At 41.6% G+C, this 15,731-nt stretch overlaps 1 protein-coding gene across 1 annotated transcript in view; it reads left to right on the top strand.

Moving 5' to 3' along the window:
• Nucleotides 1-15,731, top strand: part of ZNF277 (zinc finger protein 277) — a 101,536-nt gene that overhangs the window by 77,027 nt on the left and 8,778 nt on the right. Inside the window, exons 7-9 of the mRNA XM_040343813.1 lie at nucleotides 1,895-2,027; nucleotides 7,825-7,892; nucleotides 9,029-9,125. Of these exons, the coding sequence (XP_040199747.1) occupies nucleotides 1,895-2,027; nucleotides 7,825-7,892; nucleotides 9,029-9,125 (298 nt within the window). The remainder of the gene's footprint in view (nucleotides 1-1,894; nucleotides 2,028-7,824; nucleotides 7,893-9,028; nucleotides 9,126-15,731) is intronic.

Below are 15,731 nucleotides of genomic sequence, written 5' to 3'. Positions count from 1 at the left end.
GGTTTAGATCATAGGAGAACAAACCACACCCCTCAAACTCTCTAAAATGACAGCATATCAGTCTTAGTTGATACTACCTAACGAGTTTCGAGTAACACTCTTCATCATGCCTTCCCTGGTGCTGGATGGTTGTGGCCGACCATGCTTCTGGATGGACCCGCTATAGACTTTGTCTAAGATTCACTATCTGCGCTTGCAGGGGTGGACTGACAACTCATGGGGCCCCCGGCAATAGAAGATTATGGGGTCCCTGGGCTTACAGATGGCCACCACGCCAGGAGGCAGTGCAGAGGCGGGGCAGCTAAAATCTCAGGATTTTCCCATCAAAAGCATGTCGGTTTCGGACATATCAGGGACAGATGTAAAAAAAACAAAGATTTTTACATACTGTCCCTGGTTTTACTGAGCCTGACAACCCTGATGGGGCCCCCTAGTGGCATGGGGCCCTCAGGCAGTGCCCGAGTGACTCAATGGTCAGTCCGCCCCTGTGCGCTTGGGATCTCTGCATTCTCAGCTGTCCCTTTCTCTATTGGGACCCTATCATCATGGGACCACATCACCACACCACTTTGGTTACTGTTTTTAATATATATCTGTAGGTTTTCAGCTGCATTTCCCTCTTAAAGTTTGTTGTTCTCTATGCCTCTGATGAAGTGTGATACACGAAACGCATCAGCAGATATCAACCAATACTGTTATGCTCTAAATTTAGAGAGATTGAGGGGTACACTTTGTTTTCCCTTGGTGTTTTTAATTATGTTTTATCTTTTGTAATAAAGATTAAATACATTTTTATTGTACAAATGTAATACTTTTAGATTGTATTTGGTACCATTTTGCATCCTTATCCTTACACTTTTTTTCGATTATTTTTTATTACAGTTTCTGGGATGATTGGCACTAGCATGGCCTCCAATAACACCTCTTAAAGAGGAAGTAAAAGCTTCCAAAAAAAAAAGTTTCCCCCTTCCCTACAAAGCAAAGGCATAATGTGCTAATATGCATTGCATACTAGCACATTATGAGCACCTGCAAATGTAGCCCGCACTGTCCCCACTGCAGGCTGCATCCATCTTCCCCTGGTCATCCTTCCTGGGCTGTGTGACTGGCCGGAGCCTTGTAACTTCACTTCTGCGTATGCGCATGGGAGCTGCCAGTCACGACACTTGCTCCTAATGAAACGGCACGGGCGGCCATTCCTTTGGAGCACATGTACTGATTACATCATCACCGCAGTATACAAGAAATATCTCCTAAATGGCGCACGTTTAGGAGATATTTACAGTACCTATAGGTAAGCCTAGACTGAGGCCTCGTACACACGACCGAACATGTCTGCTGAAACTGGTCCGCGGACCAGTTTCCGCGGACATGTTCGGTCGTGTGTAGGGCCGACCGGACAATTTTCCGGCCGACCGGACAGGTTTCCAGCAGACAAACGTTTCTTAGCATGCTAAGAAACATGTCCGCTGGAAGCCTGTCCGTCGGACATGTCTGACGGTCAGTACGACTCATCAGACATGTCCGCTGGCCCGAGAACCCGCGCATGGCGTCAAAGTGATTCGACGTATGCGTGGAAGCATTCAACTTCCGGGTTCACGCACGTCGCCGCGTCATCGTAGCCGCCACGTTACCGCGTCGTCGCCGCGCTGTCTGTCCGCGGGGAATTTGGTTTGATGGTGTGTACAACCATCAGACCAAAATCTGCTAGCAGACATGTCCGATGAAAATGGTCCGCGGACCGTTTTCATCGGACATGTCCGCTCGTCTGTACGAGGCCTGAGGCTTACCTATAGGTACAAATACTTCATGGAGGCTTACAACCTCTTTTAATATTTTTATGGATATTTATGTAGTAATTTATGTTAATATTTTCCTTATTTTATTTTCTTAGTTTACAATGTTTATACTGTGAGAGAACATATAGAAACAAAAGTACTCTAAAGGACCATATGAGAAAAAAACAACATCGCAAAATCAAGGCGCAAAACCAGGAGTATGATCGATTTTATATAATCAACTATTTGGTAAGGCTGTACAAATAGTATTCAAACATGAAGTCTTATTCAACAAATCTATTTTTTCCTCTTAAAGGAAACTAAAAGCATGTGAATTGTAAGTAATAATGAGAATGTAACGCAGACCTCCCTGAGACTTTAATGCAATTTGAAATGGAGCAATGCTGCAATTTCTGGGATTGCACGCTCTTTGGCTAAGAAGACTCAAATTGTATTTGGTAATATGATAGTTTCCTTAGACAGTTACAAGACGGCCTCACAATCAATATTCACTGTATGTAGTACAGAAAGTTTGAACTGACATCAAAACCAAAGTAGTTTATACGCTGAATTCGCATAAGCAAAACTAGCACACTGCATTGTGCAAACTGTCTGTTTTGAAATTCCTTTTCTCTTTGAACTACACAGTCTTACAAGGTCTGCAAATACAGTTCAAAGAAATTGTGGTGTAAAGTCTCTGGAGGCTTCTGATCATTAGCAAGTTTACGTGTATTCCAATTGTGGTCACATAGCTTAGATGGCGAGTTCAAACCTCTAGCCAATTATGTCAACTGTGGCTTCACCAGCTAATGTTACTCTTCTGCTCCTGAGTCTGGAAATAACCGTTCTTTAAGCGTTGTACAAGAAACATTGTCAGCGTGTCTTATTGATTTCTGCCTTTCACTGGTAAGGTTGCCTAAGAGCTAGTTAAGGACACTGTTTTATATTGAAAATTAATTCAGTAACAAAGAGTATTCTGTCACAAAGCTACCAAAGTGCAAAGGAGAAGGCATTAATCCAGCCTGTCACAGTTTAAAGATTTATTTTGTTTAGCTTGTATTTTACGTGTAATAGCAGGCACCCTCATTGATTATGCCCTTTAATCATTATATTAAGAGGGATAATAACTATTTGCTATTGGGGAATTTTTGTTTAGAAGCCAGACTGCAGCGTCTTAAAAGCTTTTCATGTTTAACCACTTAAGACCCGGACCAATATGCAGGTAAAGGACCCAAGGTGTTTTTACAATTTGGCACTGCGCTGTTTTAACTGGTAATTGCGCAGTCATGCAATATTGTACCGAAACAAAATTTGCGTCCTTTTCTTCCCACAAATAGAGCTTTCTTTTGATGGTATTTGATTGCCTCTGCGATTTTTATTTTTTGCGATATAAACGGAAAAAGACAGAATTTTTTTTTAAAAAAAATATATTTTCAAATTTTTGTTATAAGAAAAATCAAATAAACTAAATTTTAGTCAAAAATTTTAGGCCAAAATGTATTTATTGGTTTTCGCAAAAGTTATAGCGTCTACAAACTAGGGTACTTTAACGGTCACCACCGTTTAAGACCTTCCATCACATCCAAGACAGCTTATCGACACTCCAACTGACAGGACCCGTTCCCATTTCATTTGCCCAGAATCAAGACGAGACACAGCTCTGTACTTGTTCCAAATGTAATGACACTTTAATGGTTTCTTCTCAGCTTTTTTATATAGTACAGGCCATTAAAGCAAGAATGAGATCTCCACCCCCCTAATCACACACTAAGGCTAATTACTTAAACATTCTAGACAGGTCGGCACCGGCCTATAATTATGTCTAATCACTGCACATTCCTTAAACAGCATAACAAACAAACCCATCACACACTGAGTTTCCTAGGCAGACGTTTTGTCTCCGCATGCAGCTTGACACCTATTCACACCTCTGAGCATCAATAGGTATTAGACAGTGTTATCACACAAATAAAGGCCTTTCAAAAGCTAGCCTTATTTAACATATTAACAGTCTTCAGAGAGAGATGAGTCACTATTGACTGGTTGGGGTCACAATTAACCAACATCTTGCAGTGTCTCAAAATCCTGCAATACGAACTATCAGTGATGTCAAATCTCATGTAATACATGAATTGTGATTCACTTGCCACCCCAAAGGGCACAGAGTGGACTCAGACCCAAGAGTTATCAGTGACGCTGACATAGGAGTATCCTCCATCCTCACAAAGTCTTTGGGTGTCACAGGTCGTTCCGTTACAGGTACGTTTTCTGGAATTTACACAGCTTTTAATTTATGACTGCCTATCTCATTTCTTGAGGTGCTAAAATGGCAGGGCAGTACAAAACCCCCCAAAATGACCCCATTTTGGAAAGTAGACACCCCAAGGAAATTGCTGAGAGGCATGTTGAGTCCATTGAATATTTTTTTTTTTGTCCCAAGTGATTAAATAATGACAAAAAAAAAATGTTTTTACAAAAAGTTGTCACTAAATGATATATTGCTCACACATGCCATGGTTATATGTGGAATTACACCCCAAAATACATTCTGCTGCTTCTCCTGAGTACGGGGATACCACATGTTTGGGACTTTTGAGAGCCTAGCCGCGTATGGGGCCCCCGAAAACCAAGCACCGCCTTCAGTATTTCTAAGGGCGCAAATTTTTGATTTCACTCCTCACTACCTATCGCTACCTATCACAGTTTCAAAAGCCATAAAATGCCAAAATGGCACAAAACCCCCCCATTTTGGAAAGTAGACACCCCAAGCTATTTGCTGAGAGGCATGTCGAGTCCATGGAAAATGTTATATTTTGACACAAGTTGCGGGAAAATGACAAACTGATTTTTTTTTGCACAAAGTTGCCACTAAATTATATATTTCTCACACATGCCATGGTTATATGTGGAATTGCACCCCAAAATACATTCTGCTGCTTCTCCTGAGTACGGGGATACCACATGTGTGGGACTTTTTGGGAGCCTAGCCGCGCACAGGACCCCGAAAACCAAGCACCATCTTCAAGATTTCTAAGGGCATACATTTTTGATTTCACTCCTCACTACCTATCGCTACCTATCACAGTTTTGAAGGCCATAAAATGCCAAGATGGCACACAACCCCCCCAAATGACCCAATTTTGGAAAGAAGACACCCCAAGCTATTTGCTGAGAGGCATGTTGAGCCCATTGAATATTTAATTTTTTTGCCCCAAGTGATTGAATAATGACCAAAAATAAAATTACAAAAAGTTGTCACTAAATTTTATATTGCTCACACATGCCATGGGCATATGTGGAATTACACCCCAAAATGCATTCTGCTGCTTCTCCTGAGTACGGGGATACCACATGTGTGGGACTTTTTGGGAGCCTAGCCACAAAAAAAGGGACCCCGAAAACCAAGCACTGCCTTCAAGATTTCTAAGGGCATACATTTTTGATTTCACTCCTCACTACTTATCACAGTTTCGAAGGCCATAAAATGCCAAAATTGCATAACCCCCCCCCCCCCCCAAATGACCCTATTTTGGAAAGTAGACACCCCAAGCTATTTGCTGAGAGACATAGTGAGTATTTTACAGCTCTCTTTTGTTTTTGAAAATGAAGAAAGAAAATAAAAATGTTTTGTTTTGTTGTGTTTTGTAAGTGACAGTGATCCTGATACTGCACTTGGGTGGGCTGGGCTGGACGGAGGGGCAAAACGCAGGTGCTAGTGTGTATCTGGGCTGACTCCGCTAACAATGCATTTTAGGGGTACCCTAAACTGCTGGGTACGCTAGTATAGATCTGATCAGATCCGGTATCGATCCGTTCAGATACTATACCACTAAAGGGGGTGAATGCTTTGCGCGTGGGTGTAAGTGTTCCTGGCACTAACCTAACGCTGGGGCGACGCAGACCCTGACTGACACTAAAATTTAATTGATATCATTTAATTGTCCTTAAGTGGTTAATAGTACAGGGTCTGCTGCAATGGTTAGATTTTCTTTTAAAAGTTGAGTGTGATTTAGTACAGTTCTGGATGAGGATGGCTCCTTTTTGTATTATTTAAAATGATTTGTGTGTAAAGTGCCATATACTAATTGTGGTTAAAATTTTTACTAAGCCCACAACAGTAAAATAAGTCTGTATATGCAGTAAAGCATGCTTGTTACTCACTGTGGAACCTACGGGGTTAAACCTGTGCATTGTATAAAATGCTGTTTTTATCCTGTCTTCTCTGATCCTCCCCTTTTACAATCCATCTGCTGATAGTACAGAGCCCTAGGAGGCAACCCTGCACATGCTCAGTTTTGTGTATTGCTGGAGCATTTTTTTTGTTTTTTGTGTGGGTGCATGTGATCAGCACAGGGCCAGTCAACACTGTCCAGACAGAGACAGGGTCATGCAGCCAGACACTGATAAGAAGTCACAAGACTGCTAAATACTGCTGATGAGAAAAGGAAATAATTTAGTGTTTTATATTTACTAAAATAATTGAATTTCCAAGTTCTGGGTACTGTGGGAGACCAGATATGGTGAATGCAGGGTCCTGGGTTTAGTAAAACTTTAACTACTTCTAAACTTGCATTCCAAACTATTTGGGACCTCATTTCAATATGACCAGAAATGGTACCATAGCTTATTGTCATGTTGTCAGAGATGCCATGTTATTAAAGACTGTTGTCATTAACTTTTCCGTGTTACCACAGACTGATACTGTATGTTACCTGGGCAACTATAGCAAATCTCTAAATTACATCTTAGGTTCATAGGGTTTCAAATTGTAAGTCTTGTCTAAAAATAAGTACCACAACCTTATACCTTTATTGGCAAAAAAAAAAACTCTGTATGTGTAACCTACCTGGCTGGAGGTGACAAGAGGGTTTCCCTTTTGGCTAAGCACTGAGCACCCTTGGAGGTGAGAACAGGGAGTGCAGGGCTCAAAGAAGCACGGATGAAGTTTAGGTAGATCCGCAGAGGATATATATAAATAAATAAATATATATATATATATATATATATATATATATATATATATATATAAAAAATCTGTCACCTTTTTGGTACCTGCTCTTGGTCAAGAATATTTGAAAGATAGAAATAGTTGGCTGGTTCAGTGTAAAGTTGTTCCTGACTGAATGCATATCAAGGTGAAAAATCTTTCTCTTGACCCACATGTGGAAATCCTTCCCTTCATTTTAAGAGTGCCTTTTTATATAGCTGCTTCTGGTTTCTTCTTGGCTCCTGCTTTTTGTGGAGATCTAATGGCAGCTTATTCTGGCTCATAAAATGTAAACCTAGCCATAATGCCAGGAATGATCGTTGGTAGGTCATGGAACCTACACCCAAAATATATTGCTTGTAGACGTCTAGGTAAGTACAGTAAACAGTTGCTATGTACTCAAAAATATTTAATGTGGCTGCCAGAACTAGAAATTATCTTGCCCCTTATTCCTGTATTCCAGTGAGGAAATGTGCAATAAGCTAGCAGCAGGTTTGGAGAAGGCTGACAGTAGTGCCATTTATTCTTTAGAGCAGGGGGCCAGTTTATTGTCCTCCAGACGTTAGGGGGCTGGACCCTGGCCAGCAGGAGTAGAAATTTTCCTGGCATCAGTGGGGTCTCTTTTAAATATGCTCTAGAATTTTATAAGTCATTCGGTAGCCACAGTCTACATACCATTGGGAAAGGTTTATGTTTCGCAATTAAATGTAGCAGGTTTTTTGAGAAAAAAAAAAAAGGGAGGCAGAGAAGCAATTGAAATTTTAACCTAACCAAGTCTGAACACATAACCCCCCTCCTCCCCAAAATTGAATGCGCAGCCTTGAACCTAACCTTAATTTAGACCCCCAAAAACGTAACCTTCATCCCTAATTTGCCAGATTTAAATTATCGGCACTGATTTATCAGTCCCATTCTAAACCTGATGGCGATGTCTTTAACGGCATCTGTTGTCAGACTATTTTAAGTTGTTGATTATTTGTGATTATTGTACAGCTGCCATGAAATTGCACAATAAGGATTTCTTTTCAACCATTATATATATATATTTTTTTTTTTTAGGAACTAGGGAAGAACTGGGAAGACGTCCAGTCTGAAGATGATCGGGAGTTTGGAGACAACAATGAAGAGTATGGGGGCATTTATTTATTTTAAAATGATTTAAAGCCCAACTCTGCTGTGGCGTTATTGGTTTGGAAAGAGGGAGCAAGGGTTGAACCTTTTTAGTTTTTTTTTTTTTTTTTTTTAAATAGTCAATGCAAGATTATAAAAGTAGAGAGAAAGAACTCTGCGCTTAACCTAATAAAAAGTGAAGGTAGAATAAAGTAAATAATATAAAAATATTGTAAGATAAGTGAAAAAATATATTATATTCAGAGGGTGGTGCTGCTGCTTGTGAAAGCCTAAAGAGACACAATAAACGAGCGCGCAACCAAACCAAATATTCAAGTGAAATTAACTGATTCAATATATTAGTGCATATATGATGCAAAAAATTGATGATCCAAAATAAGGAGTAAAGATGTTTCTGGAGATCATATAATCTTTCAATAGATAAGAGAGCCACACAGTCGTGGCTCTCTGATCTATTGAAAGATTATATGATCTCCAGGAACATCTTTGTCCTTATTTTGGATCATCAGTTAACTCAGTTACCATTCTCAGATGTAGTGCCTAGCAAAGCCGAGTGGATTCTGCCTGTTATCTCCTGTGTGATCCGGTCTGAGGAACAGCTGAAGGTGTTTTTCCTTCGTCTAGCAAGACGGAAGCACCCCTCCCTGATCAGAGTGGTCTGTTACTGGAGCCGGCAGGCTGATACACACGCTCTACAGATCTCCTTAACCCAAGATCCTTCCAGTCTGGTAAGCGGCAGTAATATCACACTTTTTTGGCTGAAAATACGATCCAGGCTTCTTCTAGATATTCCATCGAATATTACAGCGATCATTGGATTAATCCCTAAAAGTGTCCTACTGCTAACAATTTCCTCACTTCATGTTTGGGACTTTACTTTATTTTTCTTACACAGTGGTTATTTAACACTTGGTTACTTTGGTAACATTTTGTTCACTGGTTTATTTGTATATTTATACGTACAAACATATATAGTTACTTTGATAACATTTTTTCACTGTCCTATTTTTTGCATTATATATGCACTAATATATTGAATCAGTTACTTTCACTTGAATATTTGGTTTGGTTGCGCGCTTGTTTATTGTTTGTAAGATTATAAAAGTGTTAAAAAATTGTTCATTTTTACCAGGGACTGGTCTGACTGGGAGGAGCTTCCTGTTTTTGCTGTATGTCTGTTTTGTGACAAGCAAGCAGCTACAAATGAAGAGTTACTTGGCCACATGAAGGTATGTATCTCAGGAGTGGCTCGCTAGAAATTATTTTATTAGGTGTTGAACCAGTTTTTTAACAGGACAATGTTTTAACTTTTTACACATGTTAAAAATTTGTTTTTTGTTACTCACTGTAAAATCCTTTTCTCTGGGTTCATTTACAAACACAGCTCCCCTTCTCTCTATTCATGACTGATGAGGTTTTATAATGCCACTTACCAGGAGTAGGACACTAGGCAGGAAAGAGCTCGGCACCTCCTATTGGCAGTCCATTCTATTGTGCGTAAAACCCCCTCTCACTGCATAAGGAACCAGTTTGTATAAAGCAGTGTCAGAAAAAGACTCCAACAGAGAGGGGGTGGGTGCTGTGTCCATTAATGAACTTAGAGCTTTGATATATCTTCCTAGAGGTAGACTTTCATGCCTTTAGGAGCCAACAGTATCACCCCACACCAGACTGGAAGGTAAACCCCCCCCACCCACACGCAAGGATTCCAATAGGAGGCCCAGAAGTCCACATCAGCAGGGAGGGGGAGAGGCTCAGCCATCCCACCAGAGGGGATCTCGGAGGCCTCCCTCCAAGGAGCACCTGTGCCCCGGAGCATGCGAATAGGGCACTCATGACAGATCCACCTCACCACTGAAGTGGGGGCTGTCGGCCAGGGTAACACTGTGACACAGACTCGCTGGTAGCCCTGATCCAGAGTGGGGATGTTGTAGCCAACCCAGCACGCTTGCGCATGCATGCGCTCAATAATCAGATTGAGGTGACCACCTGGAATTAAATAGCAAGCCCATCACCCATACCGGTTGTTAATTGATGATCCTCCACAGGAAAAGGTAGAAAAAACAGTAGGCCCACAGGACCCAGCAGGGAACTAGGACTACCCTTAAGAGGTGCAGAGATCTTTCCCGTCTAGTGCCCTACTCCTTTTAGATGGCGCTATAGAATCCTATCAGTTATTAAAGCGGAGTTCCAGCCTTTTTTTATGTTTATTAAAAGTCAGCAGCTACAAAAAGCATAGCTGCTGGCTTTTAATAAACATACACTTACCTGTTCCACTGTCCAGCGACGCAACGCCCGGAGCTCCGCTCCTCTTCGCCGGCGCCTCCATTTTAACTAAGGGCAGCCAGCCGTGACAGCTTTCGACTTCACGTCAGGGCACTCACTGCGCATGCGGAGCGGTGCTGCGCTACCTGAGTGGACAGGCGATCGCCTGGGACCTGTCACGTGTCCCAGGTGATCGCCTACAGGGAGGGACTGCCGTAGTCGATATGACTTATCACCTAAGCGGTCCCTGAGGGGAAGGAGGAAGTGGGACAGGAAGTCCCACTGCTACTAAAGCCCCCACTACCCTCTCCAAAAAAAATTACATGCCAAATGTGGCATGTAAGGGGGCGAGGAGTGGTTTAAGCGGAAGTTCCACTTTTGGGTGGAACTCCGCTTTAATATGGAAAGAAGCAAAGCTGTGTCCATAAATGAACAAAGGTAAAATCTGTAATTGTTGCTAAAAACAAATTTAAACAACCAAACGGTGGCAGTTGCATAATTTTATGTTGCTTGATATTTGGGTAACTTTTTATCAAATGTATTTTTTCTGAAAAAATACACTAGAATGAATATAAAAGGTTTTGTTGGGTAAATGCATAACAAACATTGTCCAGCCTTAATATTATGTGTGCCACTAAAATGGCGAAAAACTACGATATCCAAAATTTATTGACAAGCCTCCTATGTGATCACATTGGGCAGGTTTCAAGCTCTCTTTATGGAGACATCAGTAGTCTATTAAACTCTTGGGGGCAGATTTACTAAAACTGGGAGAGTGCAGAATCAGGCGCAGCTCTGCATAGAAACCAATTGGCTTCCAAGTTTTATTGTCAAAGCTTAATTGAACAAGCTGAAGTTAGAAGATGATTGGCTACCATGTACAGCTGCACCAGTTTTAGTAAATCTTTCACTTAATGTCTTAAAGTGGTAGATTAAGGCAGGGCTCGACAAATCCCGGTCGCCTTGTTGACTAGAAATAGCGTCCTGGCGACTTGGCTTTTTTTTGTGAAGTCCCCAGCTCTTCCTTGTGTGAGCTGGCGCCATCTGGTGGTGGCCGTTGGTATTACAAGTTAAGCATTACAAGTTAAACAGCAATTCTAATGTCATTTTTCACTATTTTCACTGCCATCTCTAATTGGAACCCCCAAACATTATATATATCGTTTATCCTAACACCCTAGAGAATAAAATGGCGATTGTTGCAATACTTTCTGTCACGCCGTATTTGCGCAGCGGTCTTGCAAGCGCACTTTTTTGGGGAAAAATTACACTTTTTTTAATTAAATAAGACCACAGTAAAGTTATCCCCATTTTTTTTAATATTATGAAAGATAATGTTACGCCGAGTAAATTCATACCCAACATGTCACGCTTCAAAATTGCGTCCGCTCGTGGAATGCCGACAAACTTTTACCCTTTAAAATCTTCATAGGCGACGTTTAAAAAAATCTACAGGTTGCATGTTTTGAGTTACAGAGAAGGTCTAGGGCTAGAATTATTGCTCTCGCTCTACCAATCGCGGTGATACCTCATGTGTGTGGTTTGAACACCGTTTACATATGCGGGCGCTGCTCACGTATGTGTTCACTTCTGCGCGCAAGCTCGTCGGGACGGGGGGCGCGTTTTCTGGCTCCTAACTTTTTTAGCTGGCTCCTAGATTCCAAGCAAATTTGTCAAACCCTGGATTAAGGCTTACCTGTAGGTGCTGGAAATATCTCCTAAACCTCCATGGTTTAGGAGATATTTACATTTAGAGACGTGCGCCGATGTCTACGGCGCATGCGCCCTAGACAACGACGCAGGCGCACTTTAGAAACGGTGCCGTTTCTAAAGAATGTCATGCCGTGACTGGCGGCTCCTGCGCCAATCACAGCGCCAAAGCTGCGATACCCAGAAATAACTCTGGAACGACATGTCGCCGGCCGGTGCTATGTCGGACACCGCAGTGGGGGCTTCGATCCCAGGTGAGTATTACATAATGAGCTAGTATGGTATGCATACTAGCTCATGCCTTTTTGTCTTGCATGTGTTCTTTTTTTTTTCTTCTCAAAAGTGGGTTTACAACCACTTTAACTGCCCTCTGCTGCAGAGCAAATCAAACAGTTTATCCGCAGAACGGCAGCTCTGAACCTGGAAGTGATGAAATCAATGTCGATTCTGGGTCCATTCTCCTCCACTACATCCTGAAGCCATTCACTGTGGTCACATGCAAAAAGCAGCGTTTTGCATGTAATAGAATTCAATGGACCTGCATCCAAAACGCAAGTACCGCGTTTTTACCATAATTTTGACGCGATTTGTGGTTTGCGTTTTTTTTTACCTGTTTATAGCTGGTTATTAAAGGAAATGTAAAAAAAAATAAAATTGCCGGACCAAAAAAAAATGAATACAAAAAACGCAAATCGCGGTAAAAACGCGTGTCGAAAAACGCAGCAAGCTCTTCAAAAACGCTCAAAAACAACATGCATAGGTGTGTCTCTACAGGTGCCTGACCTTTTATACATGAAAGCTGAGAGTGAATCCCAGCAATGGTGGTCGATTGGAAAAGAACATGCCCCAGCAATAATGTTTAGAGAGCGTTGGTGTTCATTTACCTACAGCATATATAGGCCCCATGGGAGACGCTGTTTCTTTACTGGCTGATGGACGGCACTGCCATAACTAGGCAGGTTTCTTTGGGCAATAGATCACTGTCTGAAAGTGCTGGAATAGATAGTGTCGGGTGTTGGCATGCTCTGTTTCTTCACTAAGGACCCACTGGCATTTTGCATATGCAGCAGGGGTATGCAATTGCTCAATCTAAGGCAACCAGCATCTTGCTTACCTCCTGTTTAGACCAGGGAAAATGGCATTACCCAGTACCTCCTCCTACAATAGTAAAAAAAACTTCTTTACTTGATGTACAGCATAGGATTCTGTGTCCTAGTCCTGGCTGCCACTGATATACAGTTCTGTGGGATTGCATTTTAGCACGTATCATATCAAAATTATTAAACAACCTTAACAACATAATTTTAACAAGTGAAATAAAAAAGATGCAAATTAAAGATGAACAAGATTTACCTTGCCGCCACAAAATTTAAAAAGTGTGTGTGTGTGTTGCGCTTAATTGATGAATGTTTTATATTCTAGGATAAACAAATAATTGTAGAACCCGGGCCAGAGAGAGTAATACATTTACAATGGCCTTATATGTAGGGGAGGACGTAAGTCACTGCAGTGAGTAGTCTTTAAAGTGGTTGTAAAGGCATATCGTTATGGCAACAGCAAGCTGCCATAACCCTGGTATCCTTTTCTTTAGCGAGTGGTCCGCTTTCAGATAAAAGTGGTCTCTGCGGCAGATTCACCACAAGATCACTTATCGGGGGCGGGAGAGGGCCCCCTCCTGCCACGCTCTGGTTGTCTTTGTTGCTTACTGTAGCGGCGGAGACGATCGCGTCTGCTCTCTTCTGAGCCTGGATCCCAAGTGAGGGGAACGTGGCCTCCACTCGGCTCCATAGCATTGAAGGGCGAAAGTGACGTCAAACGTCACTTCCAACCCCCGGATGATCACGGACTTATTAATCGCAAAACCTGCATGCTAATGTATCACTGTAAGCCGATTGTACTGTAATGCTGAATTGTCTAATAAACGTTTCTGTTAAAAAAAAAAAAAGTCACTTCCGCCAAATGCTCTTAAAGGAGAATTTATTTTTTTCTTTTTTTACAAGTGATGTTTCATTCCTTGTCATATGAATAAAAGTGACCCAAATTATTATTTTATTTTTTAAAAGAACAGTGTCAAAATAAAAAGTTAAATAAGAATAAATAATTAAAGCTAGAGTGAGAGCAATAATTCTAGCACTAGACCTCCTCTGTAACAGGTAACCTGTAGAAGTTTTTAAACATCATCTAAGGGTATTTTTAAGGGTAACACTTTGTCGCCATTCCACGAGCGGGCTCAGTTTTAAAAGAGTGACATGTTGGGTATCAATTTACTTGGTGTAACATTATCTTTCACAATATAAAAAAATTGGGCTAACTTTACTGTTGTCTTATTTTTTAATTAAAAACGTTTTTCCAAAAAAAGAGCGCTTGTAAGACCTCTACGCAAATACAGTGTGACAGAAAGTATTGCAACGACTGCCATTTTATTCCCTAGGGTATTTGAAAAAAATTATATGTTTAGGTTTTTTTAGCAAAAAAATTTTAACTTGTAAACACAGTCTGAAATATAGGTCAGGTCCTTTTAAGCGATTAACTGGGTATTACATTCTTTGCATTGGGGCAAAAAAAAAACTAATCTGCTCCCCCAGCCCCCCTAAATACTTACCTGAGCCCAATCTCGATCCATTGTTGTGCCTGAGAGCAGGTGCTGCCCTCCTCTCCTTGCAGGACATGGAACCATTGGCTGCTGCTGCTGTCAATCAAATCCTATAAGGAGGGAGCGGAGCCAAGCTGCACTGTGTGTGTCAATAGACTCTGGATCGAGCCCACACAGGTGCTTTCATAGCAAGTGGTTTGCTATCTGTGCACTTGGAAGAGAGGAGCAGCCAGGAGCGCTGGTGGGGGGACCCTATAAGTGGATGATCAGGGCTGCTCTGTGCATAACCTTCTAGATTGTAAGCTCTAACGAGCAGGGCCCTCTGATCCCTCCTGTATTGAATTGTATTGTGACTGTACTGTCTTCCCTGATGTAAAGCGCTGCGCAAACTGTTGGCGCTATATAAATCCTGTATAATAATAATAATAACTATTGCACAGAGCAGAAATGTGTAACGTGTTTATTATAAAAAAAATTGTACCTTTGCAATCACTTTAAAGTGATTGTAAAGCCTTGTTTTTTTGGGGTTTTTTTCCTATAAAAATAACAAACGTGTTCTACTTACCTGCTCTGTTGCAGTGGGTTTTCATAGAGCAGCCTGAAACCTCCTCTCCACGGATGCCTCTTCTGTGTTCCTGGCCCCTCCCTCCTGTTGAGTGCCCCCACAGCAAGCAGCTTGCTAGGGGGGCACCCAAGCCAAGCTGCAGCTCCATGTGTCTATTCAAAAACTGAGCTGCGTTTCGGCCCCGCCCCCTCTTTTTTCTTATCGGCTAACTGACTTTAATGGAAAGCAGCAGGAGCCAATGGTGCCGCTGCTGTGTCTCAGCCAATCAGGAGGGAGAGTCCCAGACAGCCAAGACACTCGAGGACAGAAATGGGATTTAGGTAAGTATTAAGCCAAGGGGGGGCTGTTGCACAGAGAAGAATAGAATGCATTGAGATCAAAAAATATATATCTTGCCCCTTTAGGATATTAGAAGTTGTCAGGTGACTCAACCTGAAAATCCGAATGAAAAAGTTAGCATTTTATGTATAATCTGTGCATTAAGGGGTACTATAACCCCCATCATTCACAATTTCCATTTTGAGTAAGGATGCAGTGTGTTAACGGCTTCAAACCTGACATTCATTTGTAGCATTAAAAAAGGGGAACTATTGCCTCTTTACTGCACTAATAGGCAGCTGTGGGTGTTCTCACATCTTGTTGACAGGAGGCAACACTTAAATGTGTCTAGCAACAACATGCAGGGTTTAGTCAGTCAAGCCC

This window comes from Rana temporaria, chromosome 3 (genome assembly GCF_905171775.1).
Source record: "Rana temporaria chromosome 3, aRanTem1.1, whole genome shotgun sequence".
NCBI classification, from domain to species: Eukaryota; Metazoa; Chordata; class Amphibia; order Anura; family Ranidae; genus Rana; species Rana temporaria.
Note: the sequence above shows the minus strand (reverse complement) of the source record. Positions and strands in the feature narration are given on the sequence as shown.